The 19,005-nt window shown below is 45.8% G+C and overlaps 1 protein-coding gene across 19 annotated transcripts; it reads right to left on the bottom strand.

Moving 5' to 3' along the window:
* Positions 1-4,129: 4,129 nt before the first annotated feature.
* fbxo38 (F-box protein 38) lies at positions 4,130-18,785 on the bottom strand. Of its 19 annotated transcripts, none has more exons than XM_011473167.4 (22): positions 18,611-18,785; positions 17,769-17,956; positions 17,494-17,695; positions 17,290-17,423; positions 17,014-17,177; positions 15,649-15,814; positions 15,302-15,577; positions 13,825-13,915; positions 13,158-13,288; positions 12,769-12,939; positions 12,557-12,699; positions 9,716-9,890; positions 8,736-8,873; positions 8,499-8,648; positions 7,798-8,394; positions 6,772-6,872; positions 6,536-6,638; positions 6,284-6,450; positions 5,338-5,483; positions 5,008-5,111; positions 4,790-4,903; positions 4,130-4,721 (listed from the first exon to the last, which is right to left on the bottom strand). In XM_011473167.4, exons 3-22 carry the CDS (start codon positions 17,688-17,690, stop codon positions 4,543-4,545), a joined length of 3,447 nt encoding a protein of 1,148 aa, XP_011471469.1. In that variant the 5' UTR covers positions 17,691-17,695; positions 17,769-17,956; positions 18,611-18,785; the 3' UTR covers positions 4,130-4,542. The 19 variants fall into 19 exon arrangements, with proteins under 19 accessions (XP_011471469.1, XP_078810035.1, XP_011471467.1 ...); XM_078953909.1 differs by having other exon boundaries at positions 6,772-6,902; XM_011473165.4 differs by having other exon boundaries at positions 13,825-13,918.
* Positions 18,786-19,005: the final 220 nt, after the last annotated feature.

Here is a 19,005-nt window from a genome sequence, read left to right on the forward strand (position 1 = left end):
GCTTTGAGACTGCACTTGTCAAATAGGCTAAACCAAAACCATGTCAACGCTGACTCAGCAAAAAGTTTTAGTGGTCTAAGTGCACCTATGTAACCCTTGTGCTATCCTAGGCACTTTAACGTTGGGAGTTGGGTCATCTAGACCCACTAGACAGTGTGCTGAACTTTTTTTTTTCAATAATTTGTGATCTTCACTGGTGTCCATGGATTACATGAAATCTTTCCACCTTTATCCACCTTTGTCATGGTAGGAAGAACACGTCAATGTAAGGGTGGGGTCATCTAAGATAGCACAAGGGTTAAAATGGGGGACCATAAAATCTACACAGTCTACACTCTACAAGTCTGGAAAAGTGAGAGGGGAACTGCAAAAGTCTTCATGTCAAGTGGAGTTCCTCAGGGTTAGACTCTTAAACAGCTGCTGTTTATCCTGTACATCCTGTGGCTCCCTCTGAGTCCCAATGTTTCATTCCACAGTCGTGCAGACAACCCTCAGCTTTTTGCAGCTCTGTTGTTCTTTTTAGGAAAGAGTGAAGGCAATGTCTTTATCTCCTGCAGACTTGGTAGTGGACACTTTAAAATCTGTAGCTCGATCAGAACACTGCTGCCAGAGTTTGGACCAGAGCTTGAAGAATGGAGCGCTTCACTCCCGGTCTGTAGTCCTTGTACTGAGTACCAGTCACATATAGAATTGTTTTGAAAGTACTGCTGCATGTTGAATCTATGAAAATGCTGAAAATCATATCAACTGGAAGAACTCCTGGCTGAGCGTCATCTGCATAAAGATGGAACCCTAACCCATACTCAAATGTTCAGGACTTGTGTTTGATTGCCTTCAGTATTTTCACTTTATTTTATTGAAGTGATTAGAGCACAGAGAATGTCTCTATTGTAGTTTAGGTCATGTCTGCAATATTTTACCTCCTGCTAGTGACTGTTGCAGTCAGTTTTTTTTTTTTTTTTGCTCCAAACATGGAGACAGTTTACTGTAAATTAATATTATTGTGTTGTAGTACAGTAGTATAATTGTGGTGTGTGTGACAGTGTTGCAGTACCTCAGTTCCCTTTGTCTTTAAAAAAGCAGAAAACTTGTTTCTCCAGGTTGTGTTGAAGCACAAAGCCTCCAAAGACGATTCTAGTCTAACTGTAAGTCAGAACTTATTGTTTCACTCAATGCATTCTTCCAAAACAAGAACTGAGCTGCACGGGTTTGGGATGCTTACAGGAAGTGGACTTTTATTCCAGGTTTACTCGTTTCTGTCTCCATCCAAGTGCAACATCATGCGGGAAGATTCTTTCTTCTTTCCTCCTTTTATGTTCCCATAAATCATTGAGGGTTTTCCTCCGTCTCCGCACCTGCAGTGAAACTGAAGCAAACACTTTGGCTTTTACGATTCTTACATGTGAGGCGATGCGTTCACTTGTTTCACCGCGGCGGACACTTTCAGATTTACAGCCTAATGAAGGTAGTAAACCTGCAGACATGCTCCTCCAGCTGTTTGAACGAAGACTTGGCCCTCGCAGGGCTGAAGATGTAATTACTTTATCCAAGCAGAAATCAGCTTACTGAGACTGTCACATCAGCCTTGAGGAGGGGGGGGGCAGTGCGCTGACTGAGGCTGCTCAGACTATCAGTTTCCGTCCACATCCAGACCATCAGATTTCATCAGAACTGGGTTCCGAGCTCCTCTACAGCTCTTGTAATGAAAGAATCTTTAGGGGAGGGTTTCTTGTTTGTGGGACTTTAGTGACTTCTGACATGGTTCTTTACCTGGGGGGTCAAGGAACTGTGTCTGCCTTTGACCCACACTGCCCCCCCCCCCCCCCAGAATTCCAGAAAATAATGCTGGAATTCTGGTTCTTTAGGACCCTGCAAACTTTCTACCTGTTGACCTGTCTGTCTCCCTGTCTTTATTGTCCTGTCTGCCAGCCTACGTCTTCCTCCCTACCTGTCTGCCTTCCTGTCTATGTGTCTGCCTGCCTTGGTTCCTGTCTGCACTTTTGTCTGTGTCTTTTTTACTTATTGACATACTTGGAAAACATTGGACTAAACATTTTCTTTTTCCTCTGATGAAGGTCTGCCATCTTGTGGCAAGACAGAAAATGCACATTTTAAAAACAACTTCTCATAATTGCAGAGGTTTAAAAAAATTCTCTTTCTCCTTAGTTTTCCTCCTAAAGTGACTTGTACCCCCTTGTGCTATCTTAGATGACCCCACCCTTAGATTGACGTGTTCTCCCTACCATGACAAAGGTGGATAAAGGTGGAAAGATTTCATGTAATCCATGGACACCAGTGAAGATCAAAAATCATTGAAGAAAAAAGGTTCAGAGCACTGTCTAGTGGGTCTAGATGACCCAACTCCCAACGTTAAAGTGCCTAGGATAGCACAAGGGTTACGAGAAAATGAATATCGTTCATCATTTGAACCAGACGGATAAGACTGTATGACAGAGCTGACATGGGGGGTTCACTTCGTGTGAAAAGTTGCAGCTCAGAAAGTTACAGAACAAACTCAGTCTGGTTTTAAGAAAATATGCAAATGAGCTGGCCATCCAACGCACAGAATGTTGTCCTTTCCCTGCACTGGAGCTGAGAACCTTTGTGGTCAAAAATCTGCTGAACATCTCTGCCACTTTTGTTCATTTGGTTCTTTCTAGAAAAATGCACAAATCACCTAACAATACAAATCACAGCTACATCAAATGGGATAAATCATGAAATAAAACATTTTTAAAAATGTCAATTAATTAACCCCTTTCGAGCTAAAGCCTGCTGACATAAAAAAGGTCTACAGGTTTGTTTCAAAGCCTGAGTGGCGCATAAAGACGGAGGCAGAGCGTTGCAGAGTTCAGGAACCAACACTGGGAATGTTTACTTCCTTACAGATTTAAAATGTGTGCTAGGAACAACCTTATGATCTGAGAGTATGAGAAGGTTTGTTGATTCAAAATCTGAACGTGCAGAGCTCTAAAAAAACTAAAGTTTAAGATGAATTTGAAGTAAAATTTAAAAAAAAAACTGAGAACAAGTGGAGTGCTGCTAAAACTGCAGTTCTGAAGAGCTTAAATAGGTTAAAAGATCCTCCTATATAATCCAGACATAATCAAAGGAATGTGCGAATAATCATGTCAAGTTCTCCCCTCAGAAATCAACTTGCAGTTTCTGTCAGGATAACACAAGAAACTTCTGGGTAATTTTTCCTAAAACTCCAAAATCATGGAATGAATTATGAAGGATAAGATGGAGTTTCCTAAAGAAAAATGTCACCAGCAGGAGCGTGATGACAGATGCATGTGTGGCCCTAGCTGCAGCAATTACAAATTCATTCAATGAGCCGGCACACATCCAATCTACCTGGAGAGTTTTGATGAGCCAAGAGAAAGGAGGATTTCAGGAAGGATCGATGAAATTCAGACTCTCCCGTTAGAGCTGATGATGGTTTCTTTTCTTCAGCTTTCATGACGCCAAAGCTCAGGATTGAGATTTACATGGCAGAGCCACAGGAGAGCCAGAGAGCTCCTGAAGATGCCAGCAAAACCGCAGAGTCTTGAGTTTATGCTGAACGCAGCTTATTGATGAACAGATGAACACAGAGACAGACACACACAGCCTCCAACACACACCCCCACACACACACACATAACTGACCACATTCGGTGAGGCTTCAGGTTTTATCTCTTGATTTCTGGTCAGAAACAGGAAGTTTGCAGGTTGAACCAAGAGGTTGTCGTCTACAATACCAAAGCTCCTGCTGTATGAAGCCCATTGAGACGACTATTGTTATTATATGTGGCTACATAAATATAATTGAATTGTCCCTTTTACCAGGATAACATGAGAGAAAGGTTCATTTTCAAGAAATAAAGTCCTTCCCATATGAAAATCAGAGATGATGTACACACACACGCACATGCAAGCACACACACATACACACGCATTAGCATCACTTTGGTCTTCATCATATCTGTCATCACATGCAGACTCATGAATTCCAGTGTTTCCTTCACTCTTCTTTTCTCCTGTAGGTGATCAGGTCAGAGTCCATCAGCAGCGACAACAATGAGAATTAGAGCAGTAAGGAGGTTTTGAACCCATGTGAGATGTCGAAAAATGAGAACAGAGATCATTTTGGTTTTATATTCATTTAGCATTGAGAGAAATTCACCTTTTTTATTCAAACAGCTTCACCCATGACCTCCTGAAGGTTTACGGCTCATGGAGTCCAAACATCTCAGCTGTTATTACGATGCTTGAGATTTCTGATCTCTTACTAGGATCCTTCCAAGTCCTTCAACTGCAGATACAAATATGTCCACTGTGCTCACATCAACACCTTCAGCAGCTTAGCATCCTCCATGAAGCTGAAGGAGAAAAGCCAGAGTGCTGGAGGTAGACTGCTTTCAGCTCCTTCTCAGCTAGATGTGGGAGGGGTGGTGCTGAATCTGGAACCATCAGAGGGGAATGTGCACAGCTGCAAGTCTCTCCAGCGTTCTCCAGAGAGGACCACCCTCCTCCTGACCTCCGTCAGGTCTCTGCGGTCTAGATGTAGTCGTCTTCCACCGGCTCTCCTGGCGTGTCACAGTGGTGAAGAAAGACGACGGCGACCCTCTGGAACACGGCTCTCCTGCTCTGCCTGCGCTCAGAGATCTCCTCTCCGATGGTCTCCATGCAGATGTCGGCTGACAGCTGTCCTTTCCGCCGCGGTGCGTAGATGGTGGCTGCAGAGAGAAGCACCTTCAGCTCCAGAACCTCCAGTCCTCCAGTAGGATGAGGGCCGGGTACTCACTGCTTTCATCGTCCTCAAAGTCGCAGCGGGCGTAGCTGTTCGGGTAGGCGGCTCGTAGCGTACGCAGCCAAGGGAAGTCTGTGGTCATGCTGTAGGGAGCGCCGTCCACCTCGCCTGGAAGCACAGGAGAGCTTCAGCAGAACCTCTCGCTTCTACAGCCTCTCAGACATCAAAGGCCACAGGTCTTAGGGCACACAGATATGACTCGCACACATTACCCTCTAGAGTGTAGATGTCCCTCCCCCAGGGATACTGAGGATTCTTCTTCACATCTTCTTCAGATCTGGTAGCTTCTGGAAAGAACTCGTACTTGATCAGCTCCCTAAGAGACAAGTGAGAGATTGTTCCAGAATCTTAGCAGAATCCAGAACCTTGACCTTGGCAGGCCGTGACGGTCCTGTTCCCGATCTGGTGCAGCTTCAATAATCCACCTTCAAACAGCTCCACAGACAGACAGAGGTTCAGGAAGCTGCCGCTCAAGGTGAATATGGAGGTGGGCACAAATCTGGACTCCAGGATCGACAGGAAAACGACGCACACAAACTTACTGGCTGATGTTGGCTATTGTGTCCATCCAGCTGCGAATGCGAACTTTGTTGCGGATGTTTGGAGGGTTGCTGAACTCGTGCACGATGGCGATGTGATACGGATATGGGCCCCGGAAGAGCTGCCGCTCCAGAGCCACCGAGTCAATCTGAGGAAGGAGAGACGAGGGTCTGAGCTTTGAGCTGCAAACCAAACAGACTAACACAGGGGTCAGCAACCTGAACCTCTCAAAGAGCCATTTGGATCAGTTTCCCACTGAGATGAAAGGAACAGGGGGCCGCAACACTGGATGTGTTAGAAAAAATGTTTTTACCGACATATCAAGATAGTTAATTTGGCAATACTTGTATTGATTCAAAATGTTGTCGGGACATTTATTAAGTTATTTAATCTAATTATTTTTATTCTTTATGAGTGTGATGTTTCCTTTGATCTTTTGTCCATTTTCCACAACCTTGAATAGACTTTTCTGTCTGTCAAACACCCAGAGTTAACATAAGTGAGATGATGGAAACAAATTCACTTTGATGCAGACTCCTTTCTATTTTTTTTTCTTTAAATCCAGTAAACCCAAAGAATTGTATTAATTTTATGGATGAGAACTATTTTTTATTAGGAAGCAGCTGTTAGTTTGTCTGGAATCATAAGCGGTGAGTCTAAGCCCCGCCCCCACCTCTCTGCCTGTTTGTTGTTTTCCCACTTATTTTGTTCCTAAATATTTAATAATTCAACACAGAAGTCATTCTTTGCTTGAATTTGTTGTGTCTTTTTTTTAGTCTGTGTTTTTTACAGCATTTCTGTCTGCCTAAAGGTACCAGAGCTGTAAATGCTGCCAATATTCAACTTCCACGTAAAGGAGAGAAGACCTCAAGACTCTTCCTCTTTGCCAGAGACCAGGCTCCAGCTCAGACCTACAGGAGAACAGCGTGGAGACACCAGATGACCAACCTGGTGCATGGGACGCATGTAGATGATGCGGTTCCTCTCTGGAGGCGTTCTCAGGATCTGATCCAGAACCTGCTCCATGTCCAGCTTCTTACACTGGGCGTAGTCAAAGCGGTTCACGATGGGGGCCCGTTCAATGCGCAGCTGCTTCAGGACGCGACACCTGGTGGCTGCAGAGGAGAACAGCAGGTAAAGACGTTTCTTCAGTTTTTAATTCATCTATGGTCATCGGGGAGAGCAGACAAAGATGGTTACCATGGATGAACATCATCTTGGGACAGTCCTTCAGGACCAGGTCTGTGACTCCACAGTTTGTCAAAGTGATGCCCACCAAGTTCTTACTTTTCAGACACAGAACCTGCAGGAGACCAGACCATGACTGAACGCCGAGTCTACAGGACGTCTTTCAAAGATCAGCAAAGTGCTGCAGGCATTCTGAATGCAGCTCCAAAGCCCAGAGCCGTGCACAGAGTTCCACCACAGCTCCTCACCTGGACGTGGTCGTCCTCTGTAACCGGGTCTGAGGTGCTGGTGGATTTGTCAGCCATCCGTTTCTTCCTTGTAGCAGCCCGAGGTCTTGTTCTGGAAAAATCTGGTGAGCAGGAAGGACAGGTTGAAGAATCTGCTAAAAGAAACCAATTTATCATTTTAGCCAAATCAGAACCATACTGTCCAATAAAATGTGTAGTTTATGTTGACATATAAAAAGCAAACTACATTTGTCAAAAAGTGGTGGGAAAAACAGGAGCATGTAAGAAAATGTGAGCCATTAAACCCACCCTACTGAAGTCAATTTACTCTGGTTCTTAAATTGTCATAGTCCCGGCATGACGGAGATCCTGAGGAGCTGCTGCTCCACTGAACAGAACCAGGCTGCAGCAGAGGAACCAGCTCAAAAAATAAATAAAGTTTAAAAAAAAGAAAATAATAAATAAAAGAAAAAAGAGACACCAGCTTACAGGAAGTTATTGTGGGGGGAGGAAGAAGGAGAAGGATCCACTTGACTTTCAAAACAAAACCTTTAAAGCTTCACTCACACCGGCCTTTGCAACGCGTGATCAAGCATCAGGCAATGAAAAGTCGATGTAAATGCACCTATTTGCGGGTTTCAGACTTATTCGTACAGAACTCTCATGTTTACGCGTCATTACACAGGATTTTAAGATAATTTTCGGGCATATTAGTGAAGTATGGATGACGTCCCTTTAATTCACGGAAGTGAATAATTGTGTCACTTGGCCGGCGTAAACGTAGCATTGCCGTCACACGAACAACACATTTCTAAAGTTCTGCTGGACTGCCGCTGAACTTTAGAGACCCGCAAAGGGTGCAGAGGTGCTCCAGGTCTGCTGAAACTATCTGCAGACTCCTTCAAGCATCTCTGCCTCTGAGAGGATCGAACACTTCAACTGTGACCTGCTGAAGGTCAGATCCAACCATGCCAAGCAGACCAAGCTGCAGCCCAGACCAAGAAAGCTGAACTTAGATGTAGAATGACAAAGCCCCGCCCACCTCACCTGTCTCAGGAAGCAGCGGCAGAGCAGACATGCGCGTATGGGATCTGGTGAGGGGTCTCCTTGGACTGGGATCTGCGCCCGCTGGAGTCTGCTGTGAACTATTGACATTGGCAGCCCCTCCATGACCCAATCGCGACACTGGAGAAGGACACCCCGACTCAGCGCTAGTGGAAACAGAGTCTGGACCTGGACTGGGACTCTTGGCGGCCTCTGTGCTTGCTGTGCTAGAAGTCTCCACTTCAGGTCCGGAGGATGTGCTGGTCCTAAGAAGTCCTGCAGTTCTGTCTGTGTTTGACCCGAGAGGACCACCGTCCGCCACCCTGCCACAGCCACTAACGGGTCCAGACGCTCCAGCAGCGGGGGCAGCCCTGCTCACGGGTCCGGCCCACGACCTCCCCCTGCTCCTGGGCACTGTGGCGTCTGTTGGGTCTGTGCAGACGCCCCTGTTGCCCCTCTTGCTTTCAGCTGCAGCCTTGGTGTCGGCTTTGATCTGCTCACTGCTCACCTGGCAGCTCTTCTCACAGCTGCTGGGCGTCGCCCGGGCTTTTACCTGGACCGCTGCGTTGTTGCAGCGCCGCAGGGGCATCTTTCCTTTACCTGCAGACAGACTTCTGTTAGAGGACAGTCTGCCCCTCGTCAGTCCTGATTGTCACCTGCTCATCAGCAACCTGCCCACAGAGAAAACACAGATGACCTCTGACCTTTGTTGCAAGAAATTGGTCGCTGTATACAGGAAGCTGGTTTGAGCTCAGAAAGTAGCCGCTCCTCTTCCTCACTGTCAGAGTCCGAGAGGGTCAGGGGGGCCTTCACAGGGGCAGCTGGTCTGCTCTGCCCACTCAACCCACTGGGACCTGCAGGAGTGGAGGGGGCGGGGTCAGACTGAAGATTTTAAAAACTCCTGAAGTGAGCATAAGTGTCAAAGAGAAGATGCTATGAACCTGCTTGTTCCTCATCAGGGGGAGGTGCAGCTACGACCATGTCATTGTTCTGCCCCCCCACCTCAGCCCGCCGCTCCTCCTCGTACGCAGCCTCCTCTTCCTCCTCCTCTTCATCCATTCCATTTATTTCCAGTGGTTCTGTGAAGAGCATGAATGAGCTCATGAAGAGCCTGTGTGAAAGCAGCCAGTCTGCTCTGAACATGGAGAGAACTTGATCATTTATCGATCATTCAGTTCTCCGTGCCTCTGTTGGGTGCAGTGTGATTCATGTGTTGTCCCTCTGTCCCACCCCAGCGGGACAGAGGGACAACACATGAATCGCACCCCCAGCCGTCCCCCCACTCATCTGGATGAAGCCCATCTGCTGGACTATTTAAACATGTAGTTGTAGAGTTATTTAAGTTAATTCTTCTCTAAGAGTTCTGGTGCATCGCCTGTCTGTCCTGGGGGAGGATCCCTCCTTCATCTGGACACGCCTGAGGTTTCTTCTTTTTCTCCATAATCCATTTTTTTAGGAGTTTTTCCTTACTGTGAAGGAGGGTCAAAGGGCAGGGATGTCCAGTTTAGTTTAGTCTGTTTAGTTCAGCCATTTCATGTTGAATTCTATGACTTTATGCTCTTTATGATTCAGGTTTATTACACAGTATGAAGCCCATTGAGACTATTGTTATAAATATTGGGCTATAGAAATAAATGTGAATTATATTGAAACTGAACTTGACAGAACGCTGCAGGTCTCATCCGTTAGCTCCAGCCTGGGGAGACGGACAAGAGGAAAGCTACTCCCACCCCTGCTGTGCTTCAGCTGCACATCTGTGACATTTCCTCCGTAGCTCGCACCTTCACTTCAGACGTTTAAAGAAACGAGCAGCATGAGGCAGATGTCACAGCCAGATGTTCAGACCCACAAAAGAATCCCTGATCCGCTGCAGCAGAGGCAGCCCCTGAAGCTGTACAGAACACAAAGAGGAAGAGCTTGCCGTTGTGCTGCTGCTGCTGCTGGTTGTTGTTGATGTTGGCAGGGGGGGGGGCAGCAGGCATGTTGGCCTCGTTGGCTGGATGATGGTGATTGTCATTGTTGGGGTTCTGGTTGCTGACCAGAGCTGAGGAAACACCAATACCAGTTCCTGCACTCAGCCCCACCCTGGCACAGCCCTGAGACACACACACACAAACACACACGGTTTAGGAACACACACATTTAGCAATCGAAGGAAGAAAAAAAGATTTCAAAACAGAAACATCTCTACAAAAGAACCACAATGTCCAACCAGATGACAAACGAAGATGCTCAGAGGGCTTTAACCCTTGTGCTATCCTAGGCACTTTAACGTTGGGAGTTGGGTCATCTAGACCCACTAGACAGTGCTCTGAACCTTTTTTCTTCAATGATTTGTGATCTTCACTGGTGTCCATGGATTACATGAAATCTTTCCACCTTTATCCACCTTTGTCATGGTAGGGAGAACACGTCAATGGAAGGGGGGGGGTCATCTAAGATAGCACAAGGGTTAATACATTCCCCTTTGAATCCACGCCGACACACTAAATACTTCAGAGAGATCCCACAGCAAGTATCACAGCAAACGTAATCAGCTGTCTTACAAATTCCCCCTAACCCACACCCTGAGTGAGCAGCACAAACCTCCATCACCTACAATGTGGCCAAACACCTCACAACACTGTTGGTAGGAAACACGGATCACTAAGTCCACCTAAGCTTTGTCTCAGAACACAGAGGTTGTGTCTGAATTCCCTCACTATTCCCTAACCTCTAAAAGACTATATAGTGCTTTTAATGCAGTTTGACCTAATGCTCACTACTTTTTTAAACCCCTGGCATGACCCTTTTCCCGCCACAAATGACAAACCATTCAAACGCAACGTGAGCACTGGTTATCCGCAGAGACTTCTGGAAAATGTAGATTCAGACATTCCCTCCAAAAAAATGCCAAACGTAGTCGTGTAGAGAGTGGATTCCAACACATCAAAGACCGGCTTTGGGTTGAGTGTTCATTGATGCTAGTTGCTGCCACTGCTTACTGTAAAAAATGGACTAATCCTCGTAGTCTCCAAACCTCCATGGATTACATTATTCATATAAAGAATGCCAAGTCTTCCTCTCACCACATACTGACTCATGTCTAGTTAGTTTTGGACTCCAGCAATACAACAACTTTCCTTCTCGTAACTGTATAAGTGCCCTGGTGTTACCATACAGCTAATATACTTCATATATCAGACCATCTTCTCATCTCTGTGATCTCTATCTGTGTCTATTCATGTTAAAACTCTCCCAAATGATCTCATTCTAAAATATTAAGGACATGAATATTGATATTCTATCTTCCTGCATTGCTGGCTTTTCTTTCTCTGGCTCTTTGTCCTCTTTTGATGAGGTGGTTTCTGTGAAAAGTAAAGGTTGTCCTGAAGTTCTGTCCTCAATTCTCTTGCTCCACTGAACTCCTAGTTTGTTTTCCCACAATCCCTTTGGTTTACCTCTGAACTCTGCTGTATGGAGGCAAAATGTTGTCAGCTGGAACATTTTTGTAGATAAAACGGGCCACACAAAAAAGAAATGTTTACATAGCAGCCCCAGCATTCGAAATAAGCGGTTTTCCAAACAGACAACCAGATTTCACGGAGGACAACCAAAATGAACCTGATGGTTGTCCGTGTGACAACCAGGTTTTTTATTCAACATTTTGGTATTTTTCGACTATTTTTCAAGTTCCAAGGGTTAGTTTTTGGCAACCTCTGAATTGAGACACATGCAGCAAATGCTTTCCACTGCCAAACGAAGTGTGTGCATGCTAGCGAATCCTTTCTGTTTCTACATGTGCATTTTTCAATAAAGATTATTCAAATGCTGTTGAACAACAGTACCTGACGCGACCGCTAGAGGTCTCCCAAAACACGCAAAAAGATTTAAAACATTCATAAAACACTATAACTTTCACTCATAGCAGAACAGACTGACATGAGCTGAAATTTTTTTTTCCATGGGATTGATATGATATTCTAAATTTTTACAACAGTCTTTGCATTTTATATTCTTTAAGCAACAATTATCAAAACCAAAAAAAAGAACCAAGATATTTAAATCTGTGTAAAGATACTAGTTAAAAAGATATTAGTTTCAAGTTTTTGGCAATACTTTGCGTAACCAGATGCGTCAATATTTAGTAAAATGTTTGTTTTTAATATTTAAAGAGTTTTTTTAAATGTCCATCATAAGAGGCAGTTGATACTAGATGTATAGAAGAAATAAAGCTGTAAGTACTGACATCTGAGTAGGTTTTGTTGCTATTGGTATCGAAGGACAACCAAAAATTGGGGAGGACAACCAAGTTTACTTGCCTTTTTTATCTCCTTATTTCTAACACTGCAGCCCACTCTCTACAAAGATTCCATCACACAAACCAAATCCAGTTTCTTCTCTGGTCTCCTTGGTTCCAACAAAAAAACTACCAGGATCTTCTACTCTGTTATACATCACATTCAAGCCACACGCTTCCTGTCATCTCACCATTACCTAGGCGACACACCCAGTTCATTCATGTTGTGTTTCAAAGTACGCATTTATAAAAACCCATGGTTTAAATTCAAACCTAGGAAGTCAATGCAGTGGACAGAAACATCTGGTTCCCTCTGGAAAACACAAAGAAACAAGTCTCATCCGAAGCTTTTCACGTCAGACTGTGAACCAAATGGTCACCTCCAAGAAACAAGAAACTGCTCTACGCACAACAGAGAGCCGTGTCACGGCTTAAGCCGTCCCACCAGAACACAAGCTCTCATGGATAGAAGGCTTAGCTCACCTTGGGGGGCTCTCTGAACATCTGGTCTAGGCAAATGAACTCCAGGCATGGCAGCAGCTCAACAAAGTGGGAGAAGGAGTCCAGTTTGATGGCATGACAGCGGACCAGAGTTAGGTCCACCAGCCGGCTCCACCTGGACTGATCTGTAGACAGACAGAAGTGAGCCCCACATACATAAGCACCACCACCCACCAGCTAAGAGCAGAGCTGACCTGTGATCCAATGGTGGGGGCTGTGCAGGTGTGGACAGTTGTAGATGTGCAAGTATTTGATGTTGGTGAACACTTCGTTCACCACCTTCACCCCGATGTCGGTGATGATGCCTGGGTTCTCCACGACATCAGCCAGCCCGTACTTCACCAGCTCAGAGTTACTCATCTTACCTGCAGAAAGAAACTCACCTGAGCTGACGGGAGCTTTCAACATAAAGTGCAAGACACTCATTCTCTCTCATGTCACAAGTTCACTGCTAAAGACGCTTTGGCCTTTCTGGAGTTAGTAGATAGTTAATGACTGTCAGAATGCAGAGTAACATCTCCATGATGCAGCAAAGAGAACTGCAGCTCCCTACTCCTACTGACAGTAGAAAAGAAAAACTCACACTGCAACAGGAACTCATCCACGTATCCCAGATGAAGCGTCTCAAACTGAGGAAACTCCAGCTCAGCCATTTTGAGGGCGGAGAAGACTCCGTCTTTGGTCAGAGAGGGTTGGACGCGCAGCTCATGAAGCCTGGGCCCAGACGAGAGCAGAGGATGAGAATTAACCCAAAGAGCTGTTCCTCTGGTGAGAAAGGCTGCAGCGGAGTCCACAGAGGCTTCAATCACACTACTGCAGTCTCCGTCTATCAGTGTAATCAGAGTACTCTGATTTGAGTCAATCGATGGGATTAGAGTACTGTCGTTCAAGTCTTTGAGTCTTATCGAAGTAGTGTCACCCAAGTCAAAGAGTGTAATCGGAGTACTTTTATTTGAATTCATCGATTTAATCAAAGTAGTTTCATTAAAGTCAATCAGTGTAATCAGAGTACTGTCATCCAAATCTATCAGTGTTCTCAGAGTACTGTCATTAGAGTTCACTGATGTAATCAGAGTACTGTGATCCAGGTCTATAAGTTTATTTGGAGTATTGTCATTGTATCAGTGTAATCAGAGTACTGTAATGTACTTAAATGAGTAAACCTCGTCACAAACACGCTCATCTGATCACTGTAACAGATCTTTACGACAACAGGGGGTGTGGCCTCCTGACCTAGTCGCCGTGGTTACCTGCGGGCAGCTGTGATGATCAGATATCCCAGATCCACTTCCAGAGCATTCTTGCATGCTCCAAACACAATGGTGTGGAGATTTCGGAATCCTGCTGTGGGGGGAAAGTATTCCATCAGTGACACAGCTCAGACACCTGCAGACCTTTAGAGTCCTGCTCATCTCTTCTTCCTACTGAGGTTCACCTCGGTCAACTCTACTACTCTGCACCTCTGCAGAATCAGGACAAAGACCAAAGTAAGGCACCAACCAAAGAAACTGAACCCTAAAGAACGGCCTGTTGGGGCTCTGATAGGGCTGCAGAAACCTCTGGGCAGGTCTCAGAAGACTTGACCCGTCATTGGTTAGAAAAGAGTCTGGAAGGCCTGGTGATGCCTCTGATACGATCTCCTAACTGGTGGGCCTGCTACTTCCCAGTTAGAGACTTGGAGTGGGGGCTCTGAACACTGGTGACAGTCAGGAAGCCCCCAACCACCGCCCTGTACTCTCATTACAGCGAGATGCTCATGGGGAGGACCTTCTTGTCCAGTCTCTGGATGATTGGCATCAGGTGGTCCATGGGAAGGAAGTCCTCCGAGTCCCTCTGTGTGTGTGGGTTCCTTTCTCTTCTACATTCAGTAACACTATGGTACGTTGTGGTAAACACACACACTCACCTGAACACACCTCCCTGTTCACCTCTGCACAAACACGGATGTGTGTGAGTGTGGGTGCCGTTTTGTCAGGTGGGTCTTCACAGATATGTGTGTTTTCTGTAGCCATGTTTTATTTTCTCTTCCACCGTCTGTCTGTCACACTCTCTCTCTCTCTCACTCACCCACATTCTGAACTTCAAAGAAATAAGCAATGGTTGTGTTTGAATTCCTTCCCTACTCACTATGTAGTGCGTTCGCCATTTTGTAGTGCTGTCCACTACAATTCCACTGTATGCAATTCCAAAATCGAGTGCCCTAGAAATTTCCCAGAAGTCTCTGCGGATTGATGCTCACATAGACCACAATGCATTGCTTCAGAACTATTTTTGCCAAAAAAAAATGTATTTAAATGTTTTGTGTTTTTTTTTTAAATCATCAATGTTTTTTCTTCAGAAGACAGTGGACTCATAAATAATCGTCACAAACGGCTCATATCAATGAGATTTTAACTTCGTGAAATCGATGACATCATATCCACCGTTTATAAAAATAAAAAGTAGGGAGCATGGTGTCTGATTTGCTTTTTAAATTCAGGGCACTACATAGTGCCGCGCTATATAATTTTTTAGTAGTTAGGGGTTAAGCTGGGAATTCAGACACAGCCTAAACTTCCAAAATCAGTCCCCTAGCGATTTCCCAGAAGTCTCTGCAAAAAACCAATGTGCATCGATGCTCACTAGATTCATCCTGGTGACCCAAGGAGGACAGAACAGAACTGAGGGATTTTTAGTTTCTGATTGTTTATCTGCTTAACAAAACAAGTCAGCAGCAGCAGCCCTCACCTGACCTCCAGCTGTCCTCCACCACATGCTGGATGAGCCCCCCCAGGAAAGGAACCCGCACCAGCTCCAGCTGCTCCAGGTTGCGGGCGGATGCCAGGCCGGTCACCAGGGGGACGTACTTGAGGGAGTTGGTGGGTCCGGCACAGTTGCGCATGACAAAGGTCCTCAGGCTCACACAAAGGAAGTCCTTGAAGGGTTGTGGCTTGGTGAAGCGGACCCACTTCATGTAGAGGTGGCGCAGCATGGACACACACGGCACCTCCGGGACGTTCACACCTGCAGCACAAAGACCACAGCTCAGGCGCCGACCGTGCCTAAAGGGGGGCTGCCTTCATCGGGGAACTCACCCACAAGGTGCAGCGTCTGGATTTTGGCCGTCACTGGGATGGACAGCTTGTTCTCCGCGGGGATGGGAAAAGCCCCATTCCGGTTGCGGAACTTCCCCAGGATGTGAACCTGAGGCATGTAGTTCCAAATAGCTTCCACCAGCTCCAGATGGGACGTCTCCACGCCCTGCAGGAAGACCAGGGGGTGAGCAAGGTTGCCCTCAAAGCAAAAAACACTTCAGAACTGTTTTTCAGGACTATTAAATCCAGACCACATAGGACTCTGAGATCCAGTTCAGAGCCATGAAGCTCCTTGACTGTGATTGGCTGCTTTTGTGGCAGATTTCAAACTCTTGAGCTCAGTGCTGAGACGAGAACGCCACAGAACACAATGATGGGGAATGGAGCAATATGCAGCAGGTCGTCGACAACACAAATACAAAAATCTATATTGCAACCATTGACTGTATATGAGAACTGGACTGAGTGGTCCCCACCCCCCACCCCTACCCCAGCACTCCAAACAAGTACCTCAAGTACCTGCTAGTTCCAAGAAGTCAAAGCCCCAATCTTATTCTGTATTCAGAACTGTGTTGTATTCTTATATTGTATTGGTATGAATGTTGCATTTTTGTATTATATTCTGCAATTGTTCAATAAAAATAAATAAATAAATAAAATAAAGTCAAAGCCCCATAGACCATAGAGAAATAGACAGTTATAACTCATTCTATTGATCAGAAGAACCATTCTTTCTCTGATACCCGTTTTAAACATGTTCTTGATAATTCTCCTATTTCTTTACATTGTATGTTTTCTTTAATGCAAATTATTATAAACGAACCAATCAGATGGCACCATAAAAGTATATGGAGCCCGCTGGCCCCCACCTTGAATGTCTGAAACATTTGATTGACAGATTCTCCTGAGCCCAATTTCAAGTGGTAGGAGTGTAGACTTCCAACAAGGTGACTCCTGAGAGTGGTTCCCGTAGAAACTTTGAATCAGACCGACCCGGACCAATCACTGCTTAAGGACTATGTCTGACTCCAACATGGCGGCGGTCATATCGCAAAATATGGCGTCTGAATTGATTTAATTTGGTTTGAGCCAGAAGAAATCCATTTTCTGTGGGTGATGTAACCAAAGTGTTTCTTTTGATCACAGTTAGTTTAGGAAGTTTTATTTTTTTAATTTCTTTTCTCATTTTTTTTCATGTTAGAGACACAACAAAAGTTTCTCCATTTTGATGATTGACTTCACTTTAATCTTGTTCCTTTATTGTGGGGGGTATGATATGTTTTCGTGTTTTTATTCTTCCTTTTTGCTTCCATATCAGATGAGCTGCGCTCTGAAAATAACATGATACTGTGTTATTGGACTAACCAGCAGGTTTGGGCAGGCCTGGAGAGCCTCCAGGACTCCAGGGATGCTGAAGGCCTCAAAGCCTCTGACACGCCTCCTCTCCAGGTATCGAGGGTGGAGGCCGTACAGCTGCTCCAGGTCTGGCATCTTCTTCAGGAGGATCAGAAAGCTGCCGTCTGTGAAACCTGAACACACAGCCCGAGCTTTTTATGCAGCGCACAAAAACACAGCAGTCCCTGAACCCCCTTGGCAGAAACGCCACAAAGAAAGCAGGTGTGGTCACAGGTCAGGTCCTACCAGAAGGCATGTACTCCCACCAGCGACCCGCACACAGATCCACCACTTTGACCACCCGTAGGTACAGGGTGACGGCTTCTCGGAGCTTCCTGGACAGACACTCCATGCACATGATGTCCTTCATGGTCAGATACCTGCAGAAGATGGTGCTCTTCATCACAGAAGCACTCCAGCTCTGAGACCTGCTCTCGTGTTGGGACCTACCTAAAGATGTGGCACAGAACCTCGTGGGACAGCTCATTGATGTAGTCTTTGGGCTCAGGGGGTCTGGGGACAGACGGCCCCCCAGCACTGTCCACTGAGGACAGCAGTCTAGAAGCCTTCCTCCTCGGTGCCATTCTATCTACCCCGCAGGTGCACAACAGACCGCCTACTGCCCCGGACTCCTGGGGGAGGATCATCCACTCTGGAAAAACACCACGGGAAGGATCAGTGTGGGGGGGGTTTGCATACCACCTGAAGCTGCTGTGTTCACTGACCCAGCTCACCATCACCGCAACGGCTGCAGCCGGCATGACTCCCTGCAGATCTCTGGGGGGCAGTCAGGACACCCAGGCTCAACCCTCCCCCCCACAAAGATCTGATCTGACTGACGGGGTCCTGCTGCTGACTGGACCACCGCCGACTCCTCCAGGATGCAAAGACCACGAAGATGGAGCTCCTGTGGCTTAAGGAGAGGAACATCCCGTTGTTGTTATCATTATTATTGTAACCGAGCGATGGGGAGGTTCAGTTATTAGTCATGGGGGAGGTTCATTTATCAGTCACTCTGTGGTAAAAACGACATACAGGACAGCGAGTACGCCATTCGGTGAATCCACTCCTTTTTATTCTTTTTAACCGCAAAACTCACAATGCTCCTTTAACTTGCCACGCCTACCTGGCCTCTAGGGTAGCCCGGAAGGGACACACCTTCCCCCAAATAAAAGACCCAAAAAGTTAGTTACATTATTATCATCTCAATGTGGGAGGGGCTTCGAGGGGGGGGGGGGGGGCAGTGAGTCTAAGAAGGTAACTGATGATCTGAGCAGAAGGACAACATCCCTCCTTCACTGCTCCATAACGGCCGACAGCGTTTCAGAATTCCACTCTGTTCCCCCACAGTTAAGGGGGAGGCTTCATGTAAACACGGGGCCTTACCCTATGGAGTACACAAAAACGGAAATATTTCTAATTAACTAAAAAAAAGGAGAAAAGCACGCAAGCTAAACCGAGCGAGGCTGCAAACAACAACCCGCCTGTAGCAAAGCTTGTTTTAACCGTGCGCTCAAACCGCGCTAAAGCCCTCACCCGTGATACCAAGGCCCGTTTTATGACCCACCAGTGCTGATCCGTTCGGGTCACTCAGAACCAGATCTTCCCCTTTATAATCGAACTTGAAGTAGGAATACTCGGCAGAAGCAGATAGCAGCGAAGAAGAGTTGCCTCTTGTTCTTCATGTGGAAAACTGGCGCTTGAAGTTCTTCACCGCCCTCTAAAGGGGGGGAAACGTAAATTACAGACCGACCAAGTGGGATCATAAACAGGAAGTTAAAAAAAATTAATAAACTTTATTGACAAATACTGCACATACAGAAAATCGAACATTCACCCTCCACACTATGTGAAAATGACAACATTTTCACATTTACCAGGAAAATTAAATACATAATTAGATAAACTATAATAATAGAAATCTAAAGCAGATTTTCCAAAAAAAAGAAAATAATAAAGGTG

Source organism: Oryzias latipes, chromosome 10 (genome assembly GCF_053564925.1).
Source record: "Oryzias latipes strain Hd-rR chromosome 10, Olatipes_Hd-rR_3.1".
In the NCBI taxonomy this organism is placed as follows: Eukaryota; Metazoa; Chordata; class Actinopteri; order Beloniformes; family Adrianichthyidae; genus Oryzias; species Oryzias latipes.